The 20373-nt window shown below is 35.6% G+C and overlaps 1 protein-coding gene across 3 annotated transcripts in view; it reads right to left on the reverse strand.

Moving 5' to 3' along the window:
• The window catches only part of LOC136034140 (titin homolog), a 166138-nt gene that overhangs the window by 84016 nt on the left and 61749 nt on the right, over positions 1-20373 (reverse strand). For all 3 annotated transcript variants that reach the window (XM_065715318.1, XM_065715316.1, XM_065715317.1), the window contains exons 7-9: positions 11783-11992; positions 2721-2874; positions 881-1171 (exon numbers count right to left, since the gene is read on the reverse strand). In XM_065715318.1, coding sequence (XP_065571390.1) covers positions 881-1171; positions 2721-2874; positions 11783-11992 — 655 coding nt within the window. The remainder of the gene's footprint in view (positions 1-880; positions 1172-2720; positions 2875-11782; positions 11993-20373) is intronic.

Consider the following 20373-nt stretch of genomic DNA (forward strand, 5'->3'; position numbering starts at 1 on the left):
GAGTGTTTTGCTGTTGTTTAATTTCATTGCTTGTTTGTTATTTATTTACATTTTTGTGTGCATATGGCCCTTGGGCTTTTGAAATACACTTATCTATCTATCTATATTTCTTTTGTCCCAAATTTTGACTTATTCATCATAACCTTGCCCACCCTAGGCTGCTTTGTGGATAATCTGAGTGTATGTCTGTACGGGTATTTTAACAAATGTAGTACTTCCTTCTTCTTTTCATTTTCTTTTAATAAATATTTTTTGTACATTTTATCATTTGACTTGGTTTTTCTTTCTTATTCTCTTACATCCATCAGATTTTTTTTTCTTCCAAATATTGATAATTACTTTCTAACTTTTCCTCAAGAAAAAAACGTTACAAAGGGGAAGACCTAGAAACCCAAATAATAGTGAAAAAGACCCAGTGACGAACCAAAAGGCCTGAAACATGTTTTAACGGTTTTTAAGCTAAATTAAAATTTCTCTTGTTTTGGTAACGTTTTTTGGGAAAAACTGCTTTTTAATTTGCCTAAAGTTTCAAAAATTTTTGGTAGTCAAAAATCTATAGTTTGTTTTTACTCGAATTCTGAAGAACATACTTCGATAACTTTTTCAGGAGGAGGGTAAAGGGGGAATATGCTTCTTAATACTGGATAGAATAAATAAATAAAGGTCATCAAAAGCTACCGAAGCCGGGTAGGATGTCAAATCGACGTTTTAGTTGCTATCCCTTTTATAGGGATAGGTAAAAAATTTGTCACCCGACCTTGCGGTATCTGGAATCGAACACTAGACTATTAGTAAGCAGAGCATCAATTACCATAGCTCATTTAGTGCTGGACCCTTTAAAAAGTACATTTAGATTATTAAGTTCTGTTAGAAGTCTTACCGTCTCTTGTGCCGTCATCGTCTTCGATAACACTAACTGGACCAGCTGAAGTGCCATCTGCAAATTGTGCTGCCATTTCCACGTCATTATTCTTAGGTGCTGGCTTATTTGGCGACTTAGAGTTTTTCCTTTTCTTCGTGTAGGGTAGGGACTTCTTTGGGCGTTTGGTTTTCACTGGCGTTTTCCCCTGACCTGCCGTCATTTTTGACGATCTTTTTGTTGCCACTGGTATTTTCGACGATTTTTTTGATGGATGAGTTTCGTGCAAAGGATCGACAGGAATCGAAGAATCTAAAATTGCATATATGTATAAAGAAAAAAAAGAGTAAAAAGGTTACTTGTCATCGTCAACTGGGTTTCATGTCACCTGATCGACCAAGCTTTTGCTGGAGGGCAAATATTCGGTTGGTTTCGGATCAGATAAAAATGTATTTTCTAACCGGGAAAATTATGTTTAAAGTATATAAATTCTTCCTTTTAGGAGAAAATATACTGCTGGCATTGTTTTTTTTTTCTTTTTTTTTATAGGCATTCAAAGCAAAAAAAAGACACTTTCAGGACTTCTCCAGAGATTTTCACATTCATTCAAAAGACACTGGATGAAATCATTCCGTCATTTTGATTGATGAGATTTACCATTTTGTGTAAGAACATAGCAATAAACAATAAAAAAAAGAAAACAGTAAAATGAATGAAAAGTTCACTATCAACACTCATTTATAGATTGGCACTTCAAAGGGTCTCTTTTTCTAAAACTAAGAAACGTTTGGAAATTATTCTTTCCAGTCGAGAGATATACAAGACAGAATTGACATGTTGACAGAACTTGGTTAAAAAAAAAAAAAAAAAAAAAAGTACTTTGAAAAAAAAAAAGAAAACGAAGGAAAATTTAAAAAAGGCAATTAAATTTAAAAAAGGTAGCAACATCATTATTTCTTAGGTAACCATCCATAAGTAAACAATTATGGATGTAATATATGTATCTATAATAATAATAATAATCTATAATCTATAATCTATAATAATAGATGCAAATAAGCAGACATAGGCTCAGTAGAAACAAATCTGCGCCAGGATTTGAGAAATTTTAATCACAATATTATAGAACTTTATTTGGTCACCAACCAAGAAAATTTCAAAATTGTATTAGCAAAATTGCAATATTATAAGCGACAAGTATGCAGAGAAGCACAAATCAAAAGATTTTGGGACAAACTAAATGCTTAATATAGCTTATAAATAATATAAAAACGTAATAATTATTATTAAAAATTTATTATTATTATTATCAAAAATTATTATTAAAAATATTAATTATAAAAAACCGTTGAACTTCGATTAATATATTCACATAAAAGCAATCCCTGACTCAATTGTGCTATCTTATCTAATTTGATTTATTCACCAACTTAGTGGCGAATTTCTGCACTAATTTGTGCTAAATGTTGTTAGACTCCGGCAGTAGCTCTTGTTACTGCTAGACATTTTGGAGATAATTTGCGAGTTTCTGCACGTATCACAAAGGTAACTTTGGCAAAATTAGTGAATTTCAACACATATAACAAAGGTAACTTTGGTAACTTCCTGGGAGGGTGTAAAGAGGAAGGCCTTGAATAGATTGGGTTGGAGGAGGAGCGTGCGTAGCTGTTTTGGCCTCAGGCGGCTTGGTGCTGCGGTGAATTATTATTATAAGATCTGATGATCAAATAACTCTTGTCATGTCTGATTTACCAAGAACGCCAAGCAAGAAAAATTACAAGAGAGAGAGGGAAGGGAGGAGAATAGGAAATGGAGAATAGACAAAAGAAATAGAAGGAAAGAAGATAAAGTAGAAACTAACATTCTGGTGCAATTGGTATAAACGGAATAGTAACGGCAGTATCAGTGTTTTCTGGTTGAGCTAGCGACATTAAAAGAAGGTTCTGGGGTTGTTCCATCTCTGAACTGTTCCTTATCTCTTCTGCTTCCATGTGTGGCTGATTTGGAGAAGCTTCCTGAAAAAGAAAAAAAAAATATATTTTAGAATTAAATTTTTTGGGGCACCCAGGTGCTTCTGCTACAGTAAAAAAGATTGCCTAGCTTTTCTGTTCTTTTCACTATAGCCTTAGCTGCAGGGTGTCAAGTACCCAAATTTGGGGGCCAATCCCTAACCAAGAAAATCACTCTACCCCATAAATCGTGGTTAATGACACAAAAACACGGTTGGTTTTTCAATAACTGGATTAAGCTTTTCTTTTAGTTGAGGCCCCTCTAGCCGAAGCCTAATCCTACAAGCAAAACTGGGAAGGAAAATAGTGAGGGTTTTGGTGATATTCTCACTAAACTCCTTACTTTTTAGCCTTAAAAACATTTTTTATCCACAGTCAAGTTGAGAAAATGAATGTCAGATTTTAAAACATCGATCTTAATTGACTGTAAACTATGACACTTTTCTTTTTAGATAATTGAAAAATTTGGCACTTTAAATTGTTTATTGAATAATTGAATATTTTTTATAACTGAATTTATTAATTGAATAATTAAGGTTTTTCAATTTGTTTTGAAAATTTACAATTTCTTATATTAATTTGTAAATTCGGAAGTTATTTCTATTAACGATCGAATCCCAGTAGGCGTCAAATCTTCGTCCCCCACTCACATACAAGCCCAGTGGACATTCTTGGTCATGGGTTTTTGAATTGTATTTTGGCCTCCAATTACCTTCAAGGATTCAAAGAACTGATGGACTATCTGAATTAGCCTTACTCTATTCCTATCTGCCTTAGGATGATAGAATATTATAAAGGAATTAAACTAATCATTTTTTGCAACTCTGAAAAAGTTAATACAACTGACACTCAGATTGTAAAATTTATCTATTTCTATAGTCAGATATTCCCCCACTTTGGTTAGATTTGTTATTTTGTTATTAACAAATTTCTTTTCTAATAATACTCAGACTTGACATAGATTAAACGTATTTAAACAATATTTTAGAAAAAAAATTATCCCTTTGTGACGCAATAATCGTAATATAGTTAACCCTATCAAAAAAGATGAATTTCAGTTATGAAATGTATCCTGTAAAAGCTCTTGTTTTCTAGGCAAGCGGTAATAAAAGTAGAACCCAAAGCCGCGCCGAAATAAACCTCAAAGGCGGCGGACACTAATACACCGGCGACGGCGCACCATCGGCAACGCCGAAATTTTTTTGGCGCACAGAAGCGAAAAATTATCGACGGCAAACCATCAATTGATTGGCGTTTGTTATATTTTTAGAATTTTTTAGGCTACTTTTAAAAAGTTTTGAAAACTAAATTCGAATCAATTATTAAATATGTAATGTAATATGTAAATACCTCCATGTAAATAAGTATTTTAGCATGTTTTCTGAATTTTAAACTGTTTAGTTCTGAGGACGAGTGATTGTAAGCTAATACCCAACCTTTGAGAAAAATAAGTGAGTGAGTCCTAGCCCATCAAGCCCTAACTCTTTCAGTAGGCTATGCATCGGCATAGCACTTGGGGAGTGACCCCTCTCTCCACCCAGATTGGGCTGTCCTTTGAAGAGAGCCAGGGAACTATTTTGGCAATGATTAGCAGCATTAATTCAAAAAATATGACGTGACAGGTTTGTCAAACTGGTATTTACAACTACATGTTTTTTTTTTACTAAAAAGTTTCTTTTAGCTTTTTAAGTTGTCTTTTTTAGAAATGTAATTAGAATTCGGAGCTGCTGATTTCGAAATTTCTATAATCTTGTCTTGGATCGCAAAGAAACTCCTTCTTGTACAAATATCTGTTGGTTGATAGACCCAGAAGCCACGCCAAAATACAATTCAGCGACGGCGGCACCACAAAATCGACAACAAAACCTAAAACTACCTGACATTTTCATTAATCTGACAGAATAGGTAATTCAAACTTTAATGTAAATTAAGATCTAGAGCTTGAATTAAACAAATTTACTTGCACCATAAATCCATGGCTACTTTATGAAACCTCCATAGAATCTGATGTTTATATCTAACTTCATGTGTGAATTTCCTGGTCTTTTAATTTGCATTTCACTTCTTTGACTACCCTACCGCTCAACCCCTCACCTTCTACACTGCAGAACTTATTATTTCTTATTGCATCAAGATTGTATCATCTCTCTTAAGAGTAATATAACAAAAGCTGTAAAATTAAACGTTTCAACCAACTCCCTTGATAACGAAAGAGTTTATTTATTATCCTTCCCAACTCAACAATTAAGGTACTGCGGTGGACGCACTTGAACAAGGTGGGTAAACATATGAAATGATCCAAGGTTTATTTTACCGTATAGGATTTAATACTGATTTTTTTTTTTTTACCTAACCAATTTTCAGAAGACTTACCATGTTGTTTTTTATGGAAATTCGGTTCCCAGGTGATAAAAGAATAAAAGAAGCAACATTTTGTAAAGAAAAGCATTATTTGTTACTAGATTTTGAATTCTGGCTTTAAATCTCAGATTTTGATTTGAATTAAATTTTGAATTCCCTATTTTGTCAATTTTCTGGCAGTTTAAGAAGGCAGAATAAAAAATTCAAAACGCTTAGCTAAAAATAAACTCTATCAATTTCCTTTAAGCTTTGACAAGCTTGTAGCCATCATATATAAAAATAAGCTTGTTCACATGGGGTGGGGTCAAAATAGAACTGAGCAGTATAGAGCATAGAGCGTAGCAGTAACAATCAGTCCTGCACTGCTGAAAACCCTTTCTGCTGCGGCACTTGTTGCCGACAGCGATAAGACTTTTCTTGCCAAAGCTGCAATCCATGGCATTTGAGTAGAATATCATTCCAAGAAGGCAATGGTCGGAATTGATTGCATCAGCTAGGACTGGATCTTTTGATCTCCAGGTATGGGCTGCCAAGCCCCGATATAAATCCACTCGACACCAAATCACGTCATCATTCTCATCCTCTTCTGCATTGCCATTATGACACATTATTTGATAGAGCAGTCTCTTTCTTTTTCATGTATGACCTTGAAGAGATTTAGAGTTAATGCTCTTCTGAGAAAACCCACTAGCCATATTCACACAACTGATTAGGGTAGCTAGTCCACGGACAGCGCCAAAAATTAAAACCTCTTCAGGCCTTTCTAGGGCCCTCTCCTCTTCGTACAAAAGAATTTCTACAGCACTAAAATGGCCACCACAAGTTGTAGTTAAGGGTCCTGAAGTGTTGATTGGACAAAGTTGGTTCAAAGGAGATGTGATAAAATACCTTATGTCAGCCACCAACTCTAGAGAGATAACCATTTTGAACAAGAATCTCTTTCTTGTCAGTGAACCATCAAGAAGGTTCAGATGCTCATCAATTTCATTTATCTTGAATGTTTCAAAGGCAAGAAAATACGATGGAAATATGAATTATGACACAATTAATACAATTTGCATGGTAATTGTAGCTGTCCATAGCTGTTGGACAGCAATGGACAGCAACAATGTGCTGCATGTACAGCAATGGACAGCAACAATGTGCTGCATGGACAACACTGGACAGCAACAATGTGCTGCATGGACAGCATTCAGATTCAGCTTTTTAGCAACTTTCGTCACATTATATTTCATACATAAATTATGTTTCAAAGGCAATAAAAAAAAAAAAAAAATGGGAGATGTTCAGGACCATTGATGACGATAAGTCCCAGAAGTGCAGCTTCCACCATGAGATCATCCCTTGGGAAACGAAAGTCAAACTTGTTTTTCATACTTTCTTTCAGAAGCAAAATACATCTACTATCATTAGACTGGTCTTCAAGGTCACCTTTTAGAAGGCCCCGACAGAGCAGGATAACATTTAGGGTGGGAAAGAATTCGCCCTCAATAGTGCAGAATATAGTAGAAAAATTTTGTAATAGAGAGAAAAGGTCACGGGTTGGTTCATATTCCTCATCATCTAGAACAAGGTCAGGTTTCCCATTTTCACACAAAACAGTTGCCAGAGGGCCTTTGCATTGAATTATACTTTGCATCTTAATAAATGTTGCATTCAATCCTGTGGGCAAACTCCGTTCTAGGGACCTGCGTTGTTCATATCTCGATAACACAGGAGGCAGATCATCAGCAACCTGAGCATCAGAATCAAGAACATCATTTAAATCATAAAATATTTTTAGGAATTCATTTATATTTTAAATTTGAATTTTTTCGAGAAGGTTGTTAGGAAGACAAAGAATTAGTTTATGAGTTCAGTTCTTCCACTTTGTACATACTTCTATGTACATACGTATAAAAACATTTTGGGTTGGGGAGGGGGAGAGGTTGTTACTTATAAAGTTTGTCCACCTTACTTTCAGACCTTTGCAGAATAGCTACATTTTTGCATATGGTAAAACATTTATAAATAAAGTATCCGAGGAATATCATGGCTAGTCGTTACACATTTTAATTAGAAGATATTAGTGGAACGAAGAGGACAGAAATAAGTGAATGAAAATCTAAAGCCCATCGTTGATGAGTATATTCAAAAGTATATTGAAAGGATCAAAAATTTTTGCATGTAGGCTACTGTTAGATAGCAGATTTTGCGTTATATTTGCCTCTCAATAATCTCATAAATATTTCGGTGCTTGAAATTTCAGGCGGCGCGCCACCACCGACCGTATCGGCGAAGGCGCGCTAAAATATTGTCGGTGGCGTGTCACCGGTTTTCGGCGCGGCTTCGGGGACTAAACAAAAGGAAGGAAAAAAAGGAAGGAATTTTATGATGCAAGGCAGCTTTCATAAAAAAAAAAAAAAAAATCCAGCTCATGCTGACAGTAAAATTAATTTAAATAGAACTAAATTAGCTTTATTGAATGAAAATAATTTTTTTCGCACAAAAAAAAAGAAAAAAAAAAGAAAAAAAAGAAGCAAAACGCCACTTTTTCTATACCTTATCCCTTTGACACACTTTTCAAATATATTTTCAAAAAGGTTCTATAATTACTTAAGCGATGCACGAACGCAAAGAAAAGCTCTTAGGCCCCCCTGCCCTTCCAATATTTTAAGATGTGTGTAAAAACTCCAATACTTACATAATGGCTTATGAAATTTACTAATTTTTGGAATATAATGCTTTTCTTTTTTTTAGAAAAAAGAACTATTTTTATTTACAAGAAAATGGTCTATATTCAGAAAAAAAGTTCACGCAAGGTGGAAGCTTTCTATATAATACTGCTTAACTAAAAGCCATTTTTTTCAAGGCTATTTTTATGCAATAATCCCCCCCCCGACAAAAAACTCAAACACTGTCAAAATTCACCTACAACAAACACAAACAGAAAAGAGAACAGGCATGCAAAAATAAGCGAAAATAAGGAAAATAAATTGCTAGAGATAATAAGAATGGAAGCACACATACACTTTTCCGATTACTCTGACTTTCTTTTTTCTTTCTTCAACAAACAAACCAAATTCGAACAAAAAAGAAAGCAAAAGCTAAGAGCTTATATGGCACTTGTGACGAAGCACGAAGAGCTAAGAGCCAAGAGCTCATATGGTATGAGGTCTAACAAAATTCTAAGAATCAATAGATTGATTTAAAAGGAAAATCAGAGGCTTAATGCCGGTCAGGATTTAACATAAGAGCTCTGAGTCACGATGTCCTTCTAAAAATCAAAATTCATTGAGATCCAATTACCCACTCGTAAGTTATAAATACATAATTTTTTCTAATTTTTCCTCTCCCTATAGCCCCCCAGATGGTCGAATCTGGGAAAACGACTTTACCAAGTCAATTTGTGTAGCTCCCTGACACGCCTACCAATTTTCATCGTCCTAGCACGTCCAGAAGTACCAAACTCGTCAAATCACTGAACCCCTCCCCCCAACTCCCCTAAAGAGAGCAAATCCAGTACGGTTACGACAATCACGTATTAAGGACATTTGCTTATTCTATCCACCAAGCTTCATCCCGATTCCTCCACTCCAAGTGTTTTCCAAGATTTTCCCCTCCAACTCCCCCCAATGTCAAAAGATCTGGTCGGGATTTGAAATAAGAGCTCTGAGACATGAATTCCTTCTAAATATCAAATTTCATTAAGATCCTATCACCTATTCGTAAGATAAAAATACCCCAGTTTTCACGTTTTCCAAGAATTCCTGTTTCTCCCTCCAACTCCCCTCAATGTCACAGGATCTAGTCAGAATTTAAAATTAGAGCTTTAAAGCACAAGATCCTTCTAAATATCAAATTTCATTAAGATTAATAAGATTAAATTTCACCCTTTCGTAATTTACAAATACCTCAATTTTCAAAATTACCCCCCCCCCCCCAGCTCCACCAAAGAGAGCAGATCAGGTCCGGTTATGTCAGTCACGTATCTTAAACAAGTTTTTATTCTTCCCATCCAGTTTCATCCTGATCTCTCCGCTTTAATTATTTTCTAAGATTTCCGATCCCCCCAACTGCCCCCCCCCAATGACGATTTAAAATAATAGATCTGAATTAAGAGGTCCTTCTAAATATGAAGTTTCATGAAGATCCAATGACTCCTCCGTAAGTTATAAATACGTAATTTTTTCTAATTTTTCAGAATTACCCCCCCCCCCAATAGAGCGGATCCGTTCCAATTATATCAATCACGTATCTTAGACTTCTGCTTATTTTTCCCACCAAGTTTCATCCCGATCCCTCCAATCTAAGCGTTTTCCATGATTTTAGGGTCCCCCACCCCAAAGTCACCAGATCCGGTCGGAATTTAAAATAAGAGCTTTGAGACACGATATCCTTCTAAATATCTAATTTCATTGAGATCCGATCACCCGTTCGTAAGTTAAAAATACCTCATTTTTTCTAATTTTTCAGTATTACCCCCAACCCAACTACCCCAAAGAGAGCGGATCCGTTCCGGTTATGTCAATCATGTATCTAGGGCTTGTGCTTATTTTTACCACCAAGTTTCATCCCGATTCCTCCACTCTAAGTGTTTTCCAAGATTTTAGGTTTGCCCCTCCCAACTCCCCCCCCTCAATGTCACCAGATCTGGCCGGGATTTAAAATAACAGCTCTGAGACAGGATATCCTCCCAAACTTCAAATTTCATCAAGATCTGATCAACCGTTCGTAAGATAAAAATACTTCAATTTTTCTATTTTTTCCGAATTAACGGGCCCCACACTCCCCCCAGATGGTCAAATCGGGAAAACAACTATTTCTAATTTAATCTGGTCCGGTCCCTGATACGCCTGCCAAATTTCATCGTCCTAGCTTACCTGGAAGTGCCTAAAGTAGCAAAACCGGGACCGACAGACAGACAGACCGACAGAATTTGCGATTGCTATATGTCACTTGGTTAATATCAAGTGCCAGAAAAACGAATGGTTTCAGCTGGGAAAGAACAAGTCCCAATCTCTCTTGATAAGTTCTCAAAACAACAACAACAACAAAAACAAGGTTCTCAAAAAGTTCTCGAGAAACTATTTAAAGTTTACAAAATGACTAGTTACAAAAAAAAATTGTTGAAGAAACATATCTATAGAGATATAGACAGATCAGTGAATTTCAGAAGTCCATGGGCCATACACACACACAAAAAAAGAAAAAAGAAAATCACTAACAAGAAAAAATAAATAACACACAAAAACCAATACAAAGCTAAATATACCTATTCTAGAAAAAAAAAATTTATCGAATAAACCTTTTCTTTTTTTCCCAGCATTTATCTACATACACACCCACTTGAGCAATTGTTGTAGGATTTCTACTTTCTACAATGTCAGGAAGCAGCAAATTAACCCCATGTAAATATTTGTTAGTATTAAGCACCGTCCACTCCTGGAAAAAAGGGTCTAAACCTTCTTCCTTAATTAAGGGTCTTAATCTTTTTTTTTTCTATGGATTTTTTTTTTTTTTTTTTTTTTTTTTTTTTTAATTCATCGTCTCTGATTGCTCATGATGTCATTTTCCGTGCACGTTTGTTTGATTGTTTTGTTATTGTGGTATTTATTTTGTCGTTCTGCTTTGTGTGGTGGGCCGTGGACTTGAGTATTGGATCTTAAACTAACATTATTTATGTTGTAAATATTGATGGGGTCACCACAATCACGAGCTCTGTCTCTCCGTGGTAACCAAGTGTATTTTATTTGTTATGCGCATTATTATATTAACAAATTCCTTCTCCTTACAGAGGGGACAAGCACACTGCCCCTCATGAATCACAATTTTTCTATAGAATACCTTTTCCTGCCCTGGATTGGAAGGCAATATGCCATTAGTTGTGTTCTTCGACAAAATTATCCCCGGTAAATTAAATTTGAATAAACTTCCTCTTCAAAATTAGATTTAGCCAGGTTATACTGTTTCACTCTTTCAGAATTGCCAATCAGTCCCAGAGGAAGCTGAATTTATTGATAAGACAAAAAAAGTCTCTAAATATATTGTACCTGACTTTCTAAATCTATAGCTAAATCACAAGGACCAAGACCATCTTCCCATTAATAAGGCATTCCAACTCTTTCTGGAAATGATTTAATTTTATAAAACTTCAAAATGCATATCTCCATTGTAACTCTAAAACGAAGTTAAAGGAGATCCTAAAATTTTAAAAAAGAAATAAGATAAATGTATTTTGATTTAAAACAGCCGAATAACAAACTTGTCATTAACTTGAATGTTAACAAACTTGAGTTTTAGTGTCTACCACTAAAGTTCAGAAGCAGTTTACTACATATATGGTTTTGTTAAATTTTAGACTTGCGAAGATTGCCTGAATCTTGACTCAATAAGTTATCCCTTTAAAAACTAAATGCTAAAAAAAGGAAAAAAGCTAAACGATGCATGAATCTCAGATGAAATACTCTGAAGACATTCTCGTAATTCTCAGAAGGAATAGAAAAGTTGAATAAAATAGGGAAAAAACCCCCTCAAATTATCACATTTTTATATGAACAACCGAATTGCTTACTCTTTCAAGAGGCACATTAGGTTCATTTCTACCCGTTGAACACCCGTCTTTTTCATTTTCCTGATTCATTTTTTTTCGCCGATTTTCCTCCAAAAGTTTTTTCAAAGCTTCGATTCCTTCTGGTGGGAATTCTGGTGCAACAACTTTCCTTCTTCCTTTTCTTTTGGGAACAATAATTGAACCATCAGAATTGTCTGGCAACACAACCTCCTAAAAATATACAAAAAGTATGGTAAATATTTCCTTCTTATATTAATGGTTAAAATTGCGTTATGTTATAATAATATTATTGTTTGGTCTTTTCTCAGTCAAAACTGTTACTGACAACACTGTACTCATAAATCTCGCCACTACATGAAAGTGCATTTTCAGGCACTTAAAAATGGATATATTCAAAGCCGAGGATAATTCCTTATTTGAAAATTCATTCCAGGCGTTATGTCATAGCTTTTATTCAGTTCGATTGCAAATTAAATGTAAGTATTTCGATACATAGGTCTGAATATCGTTTCCCAAATATCGAAAAAATAAAGACTGTTTGCTTCATACAAGGGAAGATTGGCGAAAAGGTTTCACATTCTCCAACAGGGAGCACGATGAGGTATACGTATCGGAAATACAATAAGCCCCTCCCTCTGACAAGAGCACCTTAATGTAGGCTTATTAAGTTCGATACGATGGATGTCTAGTGGAGTTATTGGCATTCCAACCTTGATACTAAGTGAGTTAAGCAAAAAATTGATTTCAATAATTATATTACAACATTAATTTTTGTCTTAGAATTTATAAAACAGATTTAAAATAGAACTCCCGTGTCCAATGGGGTGGGGATTCAAGTCCTTGAGTTGCTAGCCCTTTGACTTGGAGTGAGAGTCAATGGTGCGACTCTTCAAGCTCAGCCGTCCTCAGCGTGGGATATTGCAGTTAAACAAATTGCCACCTAACATCTGAATTTCAGGTGCTAATTGAGGCGTAAAATCGCCAGGAACAAGTACTAGCAAGTTATAACAGAAATGAATAAATTATGTATTTTCCAAAACCAGTGTTGGGTCGGTACTTAAATGCACGTACTTAAGTACAGTTCCAAGTACTTAAATACATACTTAAAAACATTTTTTGAAGACTACTTTAAGCACATACTTAATACATTTTTCGTGTACTTATCGGTACTTAAGTACCAAGTACATTTTTGTCTTGAAATTCTCTAAAATCGTCTAGAACAAGTTTCAAAATGTTGGGTTTACTATAAATGAAGAACAGGATTTTTATGTAGAACTAGCTGTTGGTGCGGCGCTTCGCGCCCCCCTAAGCCCCCCCCCCGCGCGTGTCGTTACGCGCCATATTAGTTACGCACCATTGTGTCCCTGTGTCCCACCTGTGAATATATATATATATATATATATATATATATATATATATATATATATATATATATATATATATATATATATATATATATATATATATATATATATGTTTTAAACCACGTAAAACTTGCGAATATACAAAATTCTTCGCTGTCCTATTGTCTGTGCATATAAATAGATTGTCAGGTTTACCGACTCTTGAACACGCAACACATAACTGTCCATGGGAAAAACAATCCGTATTCAGATCTATACCGCATTTTTCTAATGATTGCCCTTGAGCTTTGTTGATGGTGATTGCTAATCGAATATTCCCTGTGTCCCCGTCGTCATTTATATATCCCCCCTGTGCCCCCCCGGCGTCCCCGTTGTAGTTGTGTCCCCGTGTCCTGGTCGTCATTTATATTCCCTGTGTCCCGATGTCCCGGTCGCCATTTGTGTCCCGGTCTGTAATGTTTCTTTGAGTGTCCCGGTCGTCATTGTTATTCCCTGTGTCCCGGTGTATTGATCTTGATTTTCGATTTGGGCACCAAACGACGTCATTTGGAAACATGAGTTATATTTTCTGATGTTTAATAAAAAAACGCTTAGATTCTGACGTAGTTCCAGTAAGCAAAGTCTTCAATGGCTCTGGTGGTGCAGCCAGTTGAGGAAGGTTATCTTTTCCTGAGGCGCAACACATCTACTCAAGCTATAATCATCGACTGGACTGTACCTGATTCCTTGGCACGCTTTCTTTTGGCATTATCTCTTTCAGCCGAAAGCCTGTTTTCACGTTGTTCTTGTGAGATCTCTTATTTTAAATCTCAATCGGATCCAGCGTCATTGGGGGGGCCGTTGGGCCGTTGGGGGGGACCGAAAATTTTAGAAAATACTTAAAGCGGAGAGAATGAATCCAGTAATCAAAATGAGCTAAATATGGTAAAGATGCAGATTAGTTTCCCCTATAGTGAAAGATGCAAAAGTGTGCAGAGGCACTACCAACAGAACCAGGAGATACAGTTAGAAATGATTTGTTTATATCCTGCTTCTACCAGACAGAATCTGAGCCTCGTTCGATTAGCATTCTTTGTCGACAGCTACTGACGAAGAATAGTTCGGTTTTCTATCTGTAATTCTCACCTGTTGACAAAATTGTCAATGGAGAGTTAATTTTGACTACCAAAAACTAATAATCTGTTGTTACTCTGTTAACAGAGAATTTTCTCTGTTGACTTTCTAATAAAATACCAAATAAAAACAAGAGCTAAGAGCTCATATGGCACTTGTGACGAGGCAAGAAGAGCTAAGATCCAAGAGCTCATATGGTATGAGCTCTTCAGTTTTCAACTTTTTGGATAGTTATTTCATTGCGCAACGATTGCCTGATAATTAGTGACGTGTGATTTTTGGCACGAGTATTTTGGATGCTTAGATATTTGGATATTTTTTAAGAGTACGGTGAAGAAATCAATTAGCAGGTCTGTAAACTACTTTTGATAAATTTGAGCTACAGATAATGGCTAAATTTAGTATTCATGATCTGGCTCTAGCAAAGTTTCGAGGATTCCCCGATTGGCCAGTTCGTATTATTGAGGTTTTGAATTCAAAGACTACGAACTCAAAGTCAAAAGTCTTTAAGTATCTGGTTTTTTGCTACGGGTCCCGTGACACCCAGTTTGTTCTCGAGTCACAGCTTATGCAGTTTGAAGCAAATAAGGCTGAAGCTATGAAATCTACTAGCAAGGGTGTAAAGGGAGCATTTGATGATTTTATTCATCAACCGAACATTTATATAGAACTTTGCAAAGAGAAGCTAAAAACCCAAATTTCAATTCCTGGGCAAAAAACCATAGCGGGATCGTCGGCTATTATTACTCACATTTCCGCGACAGAACAGGAAATCCAAAGTGTGATCGAAAATCTTGCTAAAAAAATAGACGAAAAGCTGGATGAAAAACTAGTGGCCACTGCTGCTGGTAGGCAGTCTCTATCCAGTGACACTTTGCATGCTATAAAAGCTCAGAGTTCAACTATCGTTAATGAAGTTTATTCAGCTTTGATTGTTGAGTTTGAACCGAAATTCTTAGCCCTCAGTAACGAGCTGAAATTCCTAAGAAATCAAATAATATTTCTTGAGGAGAGAGTTAAGAATGCAGAGCAGAAATTAGATATGTATGATCAGGACTTAAGGCTAGATAGTCTTCTTTTCAATGGTATCAAACAGCCTCCAAGTAGTGACTTAAAGTCTGTAATCGGGGGTGTGATTCGCAATAAAATGGAAATATCTGAAGTGTCTGATGGTGATATTGTGGAAGTGAGAAGATTTAAAATAAACAGTTCTACAACTCGTCAAGATGCCATAGCTCCGGTTCTGGTAAAATTCAGGTCGAAAGAAATTGCCCAAAAAGTTTTTAAGCTTAAGTCGAAACTAGTGCGCACTGGTGTATTTGTATCAGAAAATTTAACAAAGCAGAGACGTGATATTCTGAACCTAGCACGTGAAAAATACGGTAATAAACAAGTGTGGTCTGATCAAGGCCGAATTTATATACGCCTTGCGAGTGATGCTTTCCCCCGTCGCCTATGGTCGTTGCAAGATGTCGCTTAGATTTTTTTTTTTTTTTTTTTTTTTTTTTTTTTCCAATAGGAATCAGTACAGTTTATATTGTTCTTATTTCTTGATAATTAGTTTTGCCGTTACACCAGAAGGATCGGTTGGATGAATTAGAAAATAATGCTTTAGATGTTAATGAAATTTTAGAGTGTAAAATTGCTCAAGATAGTGTTGTAAAATGCCCTGAGCCAGTAAGAAAAAGTCAGTATGTATCATTTGAATTTCCAATACGGAAAGAAAATAAGAGTTTTCGTGTGTCTGAATGGAATTGTCATGTTACGTCATCGTCTGAGGATATTGAAAATTTTTTGTCTGCTATGAATAGTAGTATTGATGTATTAGGTATTTGTGAAACGTTTTTATCTATGGACAGCTGTCTCTCGTCTTACATTTTTCCAGGTTACCAAATGATTTCGAAGGTTAGAAATCGGATGAGACAAGGAGGTTTGTCTTTTTTGTTGAAAAATGGAATAAAATTTGAAGAAAGGGATGACTTATGCCTTTGGATTGAAGGGAAGGTGGAAATTTTTTCTGTGGAAATTGTATTTGTTGAGAATAAAAAGATAGTAATTTGTTTGGTTTATAAGCCACCTAGCACTCCCTCGGTTGAGTTCCTTGATTTATTTGATGATTATTTATGTAAACTTCTGTCTGTAAAAAATGAATGCATAATCATGGGTGATTTTAATTTTGATTTGTTATGTTTGAATAGCTATAATTTTGAGTTTTTTAACTTGATGTTATCGCATGGTTATTTTCCAATGAATCGCCTTCCTTCTAGAATAACTGAACATTCTGCTACTCTTATTGATAATGTGTTTCTCCCTTCAAATTTAGTTCCTGATTCTTATTGTGATATCATGATCCATCCGGGATCTGATCATCTTCCTGTTTCATGTACGATAAAGCAACGGATCCCGACTTGCGAAAAGTCTAGGCGTAAACTTATAAGAGATCTTCGGCCGGCAAATTTACATGAGTTCCGTGAACAAATAAGTGTAATATCGTGGGAGAAAGTGTATGAAGAACCGGATCCCTCGCGTGCCCTCAACAACTTTCTTGGGATAATTACTCCGATATTTGAGTCTGCTTGTCCCTTGAAACTTACTAGGAAAAAAGAACGAGATATCCCCCGAAAACCCTGGATTGATGATGAAGTTGTTGAAGCTATAAATGCTCGTAACGCTTGCTTCTTTAAAAGTTTAAATGACTCATCTGAAGAAAGTAAAAATGAATATATTCGTCAACGAAATTTAGTGAATAAGTTAAGACGTTCAAAAAAAAAAAAATATTACATCGAAAAATTTAATGAACAAAAAGGTGATATGCGGGGCACTTGGCAGACCATTAACGGCGTGATTAAAGGCACAGGTAAACATTATGGCCTCATAAATGCTATCACTGTCGAGGGTGTTACATTGACTGATAAGCAGCAGATTGCTGACGAGTTTGGTAAATTCTTCTCTGGTATTGGAAGTAGAATCAGGGAAGACACTTCTCACGGAGACCCAGCGAAAAGTGACACGCTCTTTGAAGATAATCGAGGTGAGCATCATAAATTTCAATTTGAAAAAGCGTCAATTGAAGAATTAACAAAAATTGTGAAGAATTTAAAGTCAAATGCTGCTGGTATTGACGGTTTGAATCTGAAAGCATTCAAAGTAGTTTCAGTGTATCTACTACCATGTCTTCTCTACCTCGTTAACCTGTCACTTGAAGTCGGCCAATTCCCTGAAGCGCTTAAGCAAGCAAAGGTCCTACCACTGTTCAAATCAGGCAATAAGCAAGATATGACGAACTATCGACCTATAAGCTTGTTACCACTATTCTCAAAGATATACGAGAAAATAGTACATCGACAGCTGTATGAATATTTAGACAAGCTCGGAATATTAAGTGAGTCACAGTTCGGTTTCAGAACTAAACATTCAACTGTTCATGCGGCATACCATCTAATGGAGTGCGTTAATAGTGCCCTAGAAAGGAATCTTATCCCTCTTACTGTGTTCATAGATTTTAAAAAAGCATTTGATACCGTTGATTTTAATCTTTTATTAAGTAGGCTAGCTTGTTTGGGAGTCCGTGAGAAGTGTTTGAATTGGTTTAGGTCTTACTTGCATGGTAGGTCCATCAAAGTTATGATAGATGATGTGGTAGGGAAACCCTTCAATGTGAATTGTGGAGTGCCCCAAGGTTCGGTATTAGGACCTTTACTGTTTCTTATATACGTGGATACAATGCGTTTTTACATTCCTGGTGCCGTAGTTACATCATTCGCAGATGACACAGCGCTTACAGTGATTGGGGAATCTGTCGAAGATCTTATAGAGATAACTAATGTAGCTTTGGAGAATTTATCTCAGTTCACAAAGCATAGTTTTCTTGCAGTGAATACTGAGAAGACTAATTATATGATATTTAGTCGTATTGGTAAAGTTGTAAATAACTGTCATAGTATTCTTTTACAAGGTGTTTCCATCAGTCAGGTTTTTCAATGTAGATATCTAGGATTTTATTTTGATGTAAATTTCAGTTGGATTCATCATTGCAAAGTTTTATCTTCAAAATTGGCTCGCGGAGTTGGTATTTTAAGAAGATTTCATGATTTTTTTCCTCTACATGTCCTGAAAGCAATTTATTATTCAATTGTCCATCCTTATTTAGTGTATGGTTGTTCATTGTATGCAAGCAATTTTTCTAGTCATGTAAAAAGGGTCCAGATTATGCAGAATAAGGCAATTAGAAGTTTGGGTGAGTATCTTGAGTGTGGTAGTACTAGAGATAGTTTTAGAGATTTAGATATCTTGAATATTGATTTTATCAAATCTCAACAGATTTCAATTTTTGTATACCAGGTTTTAAATGGATTGTCTCCTCAATATTTTAGAAGTTTTTATCGATATAATTCAAATTACCACGATTATTCTACTAGGAGCTCTGATCAGCTGACTAGTGAAATCAGGCATACAACGCGATCTGGGTTTATGATTAAACATGTAGGTGTTGTTATTTGGAACTCAATTCCAGAGAGTGTTAGGTGTTCTGAAAATCTTATGTTATTTAAAGTAAGAATAAAAAATTATTTTTTGAATAAATTATAAATTATATTGTTTAAATTTTTATCCCTTTTTTTTCTTTTTTTATGATGAGAGATGGCTGTTTGGAGATTGTATAGTGTTTCGTCTTCTTTTTTTTTTTTTTTTTTTTTTTTTTTTTTTTTTTTTTTTTTTCTTTGGTTTTGAATGAATAGTTATCATTTATTTGTTGTAGTTTGCTGCTGAACAGGGACATTTTAGGTCCCTAAATTGAGCAGTATATTATTGATTGTAAGTGCAATTTTAGTAATTTTTATTTGATGAAATAAACGCATACCTACCTAAATACCTACCTACCTACCTACCTACCTCTAACAAAATTTTAAGAATCAATAGATTGATTTAAAAAGAAAATCAGAGGCTTAATGCCAGTCAGGATTTAAAATAAGAGCTCTGAGTCACGATTTCCTTCTAAATATCAAAATTCATTAAGATCCGATCACCCAATCGTAAGTTATAAATACCTAATTTTTCCTATCCCTTTAGCCCCCCAGATGGTCGAATCTGGGAAAACGACTTTATCAAGTCAATTTGTGCAGCTCCCTGACACGCCTACCAATTTTCATCGTCCTAGCACGTCTAGAAGCACCAAACACGCCAAATCACTAAACCCCTCCCCCAACTTCCCCAAAGAGAGCGAATCTGGTACGTTTACGTCAATCACGTATCAAGGACATTTGCTTATTTTATCCAAATAGCTTCCTCCCGATTCCTCCACTGAAAGATTTCCCCCTCAAACTCCCCCAAATATCAAAAGATCTGGTCGGGGTTTGAAATAAGAGCTCTGAGAAATGAATTCCTTCTAAATATCAAACTTCATTAAGATCCGGCGACCTATTCGTAAGATAAAAATACCCCAATTGTCACGTTTTCCAAGATTTCCGGTTTCCCCCTCCAACTCCCCCCAATGTCACAGGATCTCGTCTGAATTTAAAATTAGAGCTTTAAAGCACAGGATCCTTCTAAATATCAGATTTCATTAAGATCTGGTCACCCTTTCGTAAGTTACAAATACCTCATTTTTCCAAATTACCCCCCCCCCAACTCCACCAAAAAGAGCAGATCCGGCCCGGTTATGTCAGTCACGTATCTTAGACAGGCTTTTATTCTTCTAATCCAGTTTCATCCTGATCTCACCGCTTTAAGTATTTTCTAAAATTTCCGGTCCCCCACCCAACTGCCCCCCAATGATGCTGGATCCGGTTGAGATTTAAAATAAGATATCCGAGCTACGAGGTCCAAAGGAGCGGGGGAGTAGGCTTAGTTACCCTCCAATCTTTTGGTTATTTAAAAAGGCAACTAGAAGTCTTAATTTTTTACGAATGTTTTTATTAGTAAAAATAAACGTAACTTCCGAATTAACTTACGTAACGAATCCGATCACTCCTTCGTAAGTTAAAAATACGTCATTTTTTCTATTTTTCAGAATTAACCCCCCCCCCCCCAATAGAGCAGATCCGTTCTAATTATGTAAATCACGTACCTAAGACTTCTGCTTATTTTTCCCACCACGTTTCATCTCGATCCATCCAA

This window comes from Artemia franciscana, chromosome 12 (assembly GCF_032884065.1).
Source record: "Artemia franciscana chromosome 12, ASM3288406v1, whole genome shotgun sequence".
NCBI classification, from domain to species: Eukaryota; Metazoa; Arthropoda; class Branchiopoda; order Anostraca; family Artemiidae; genus Artemia; species Artemia franciscana.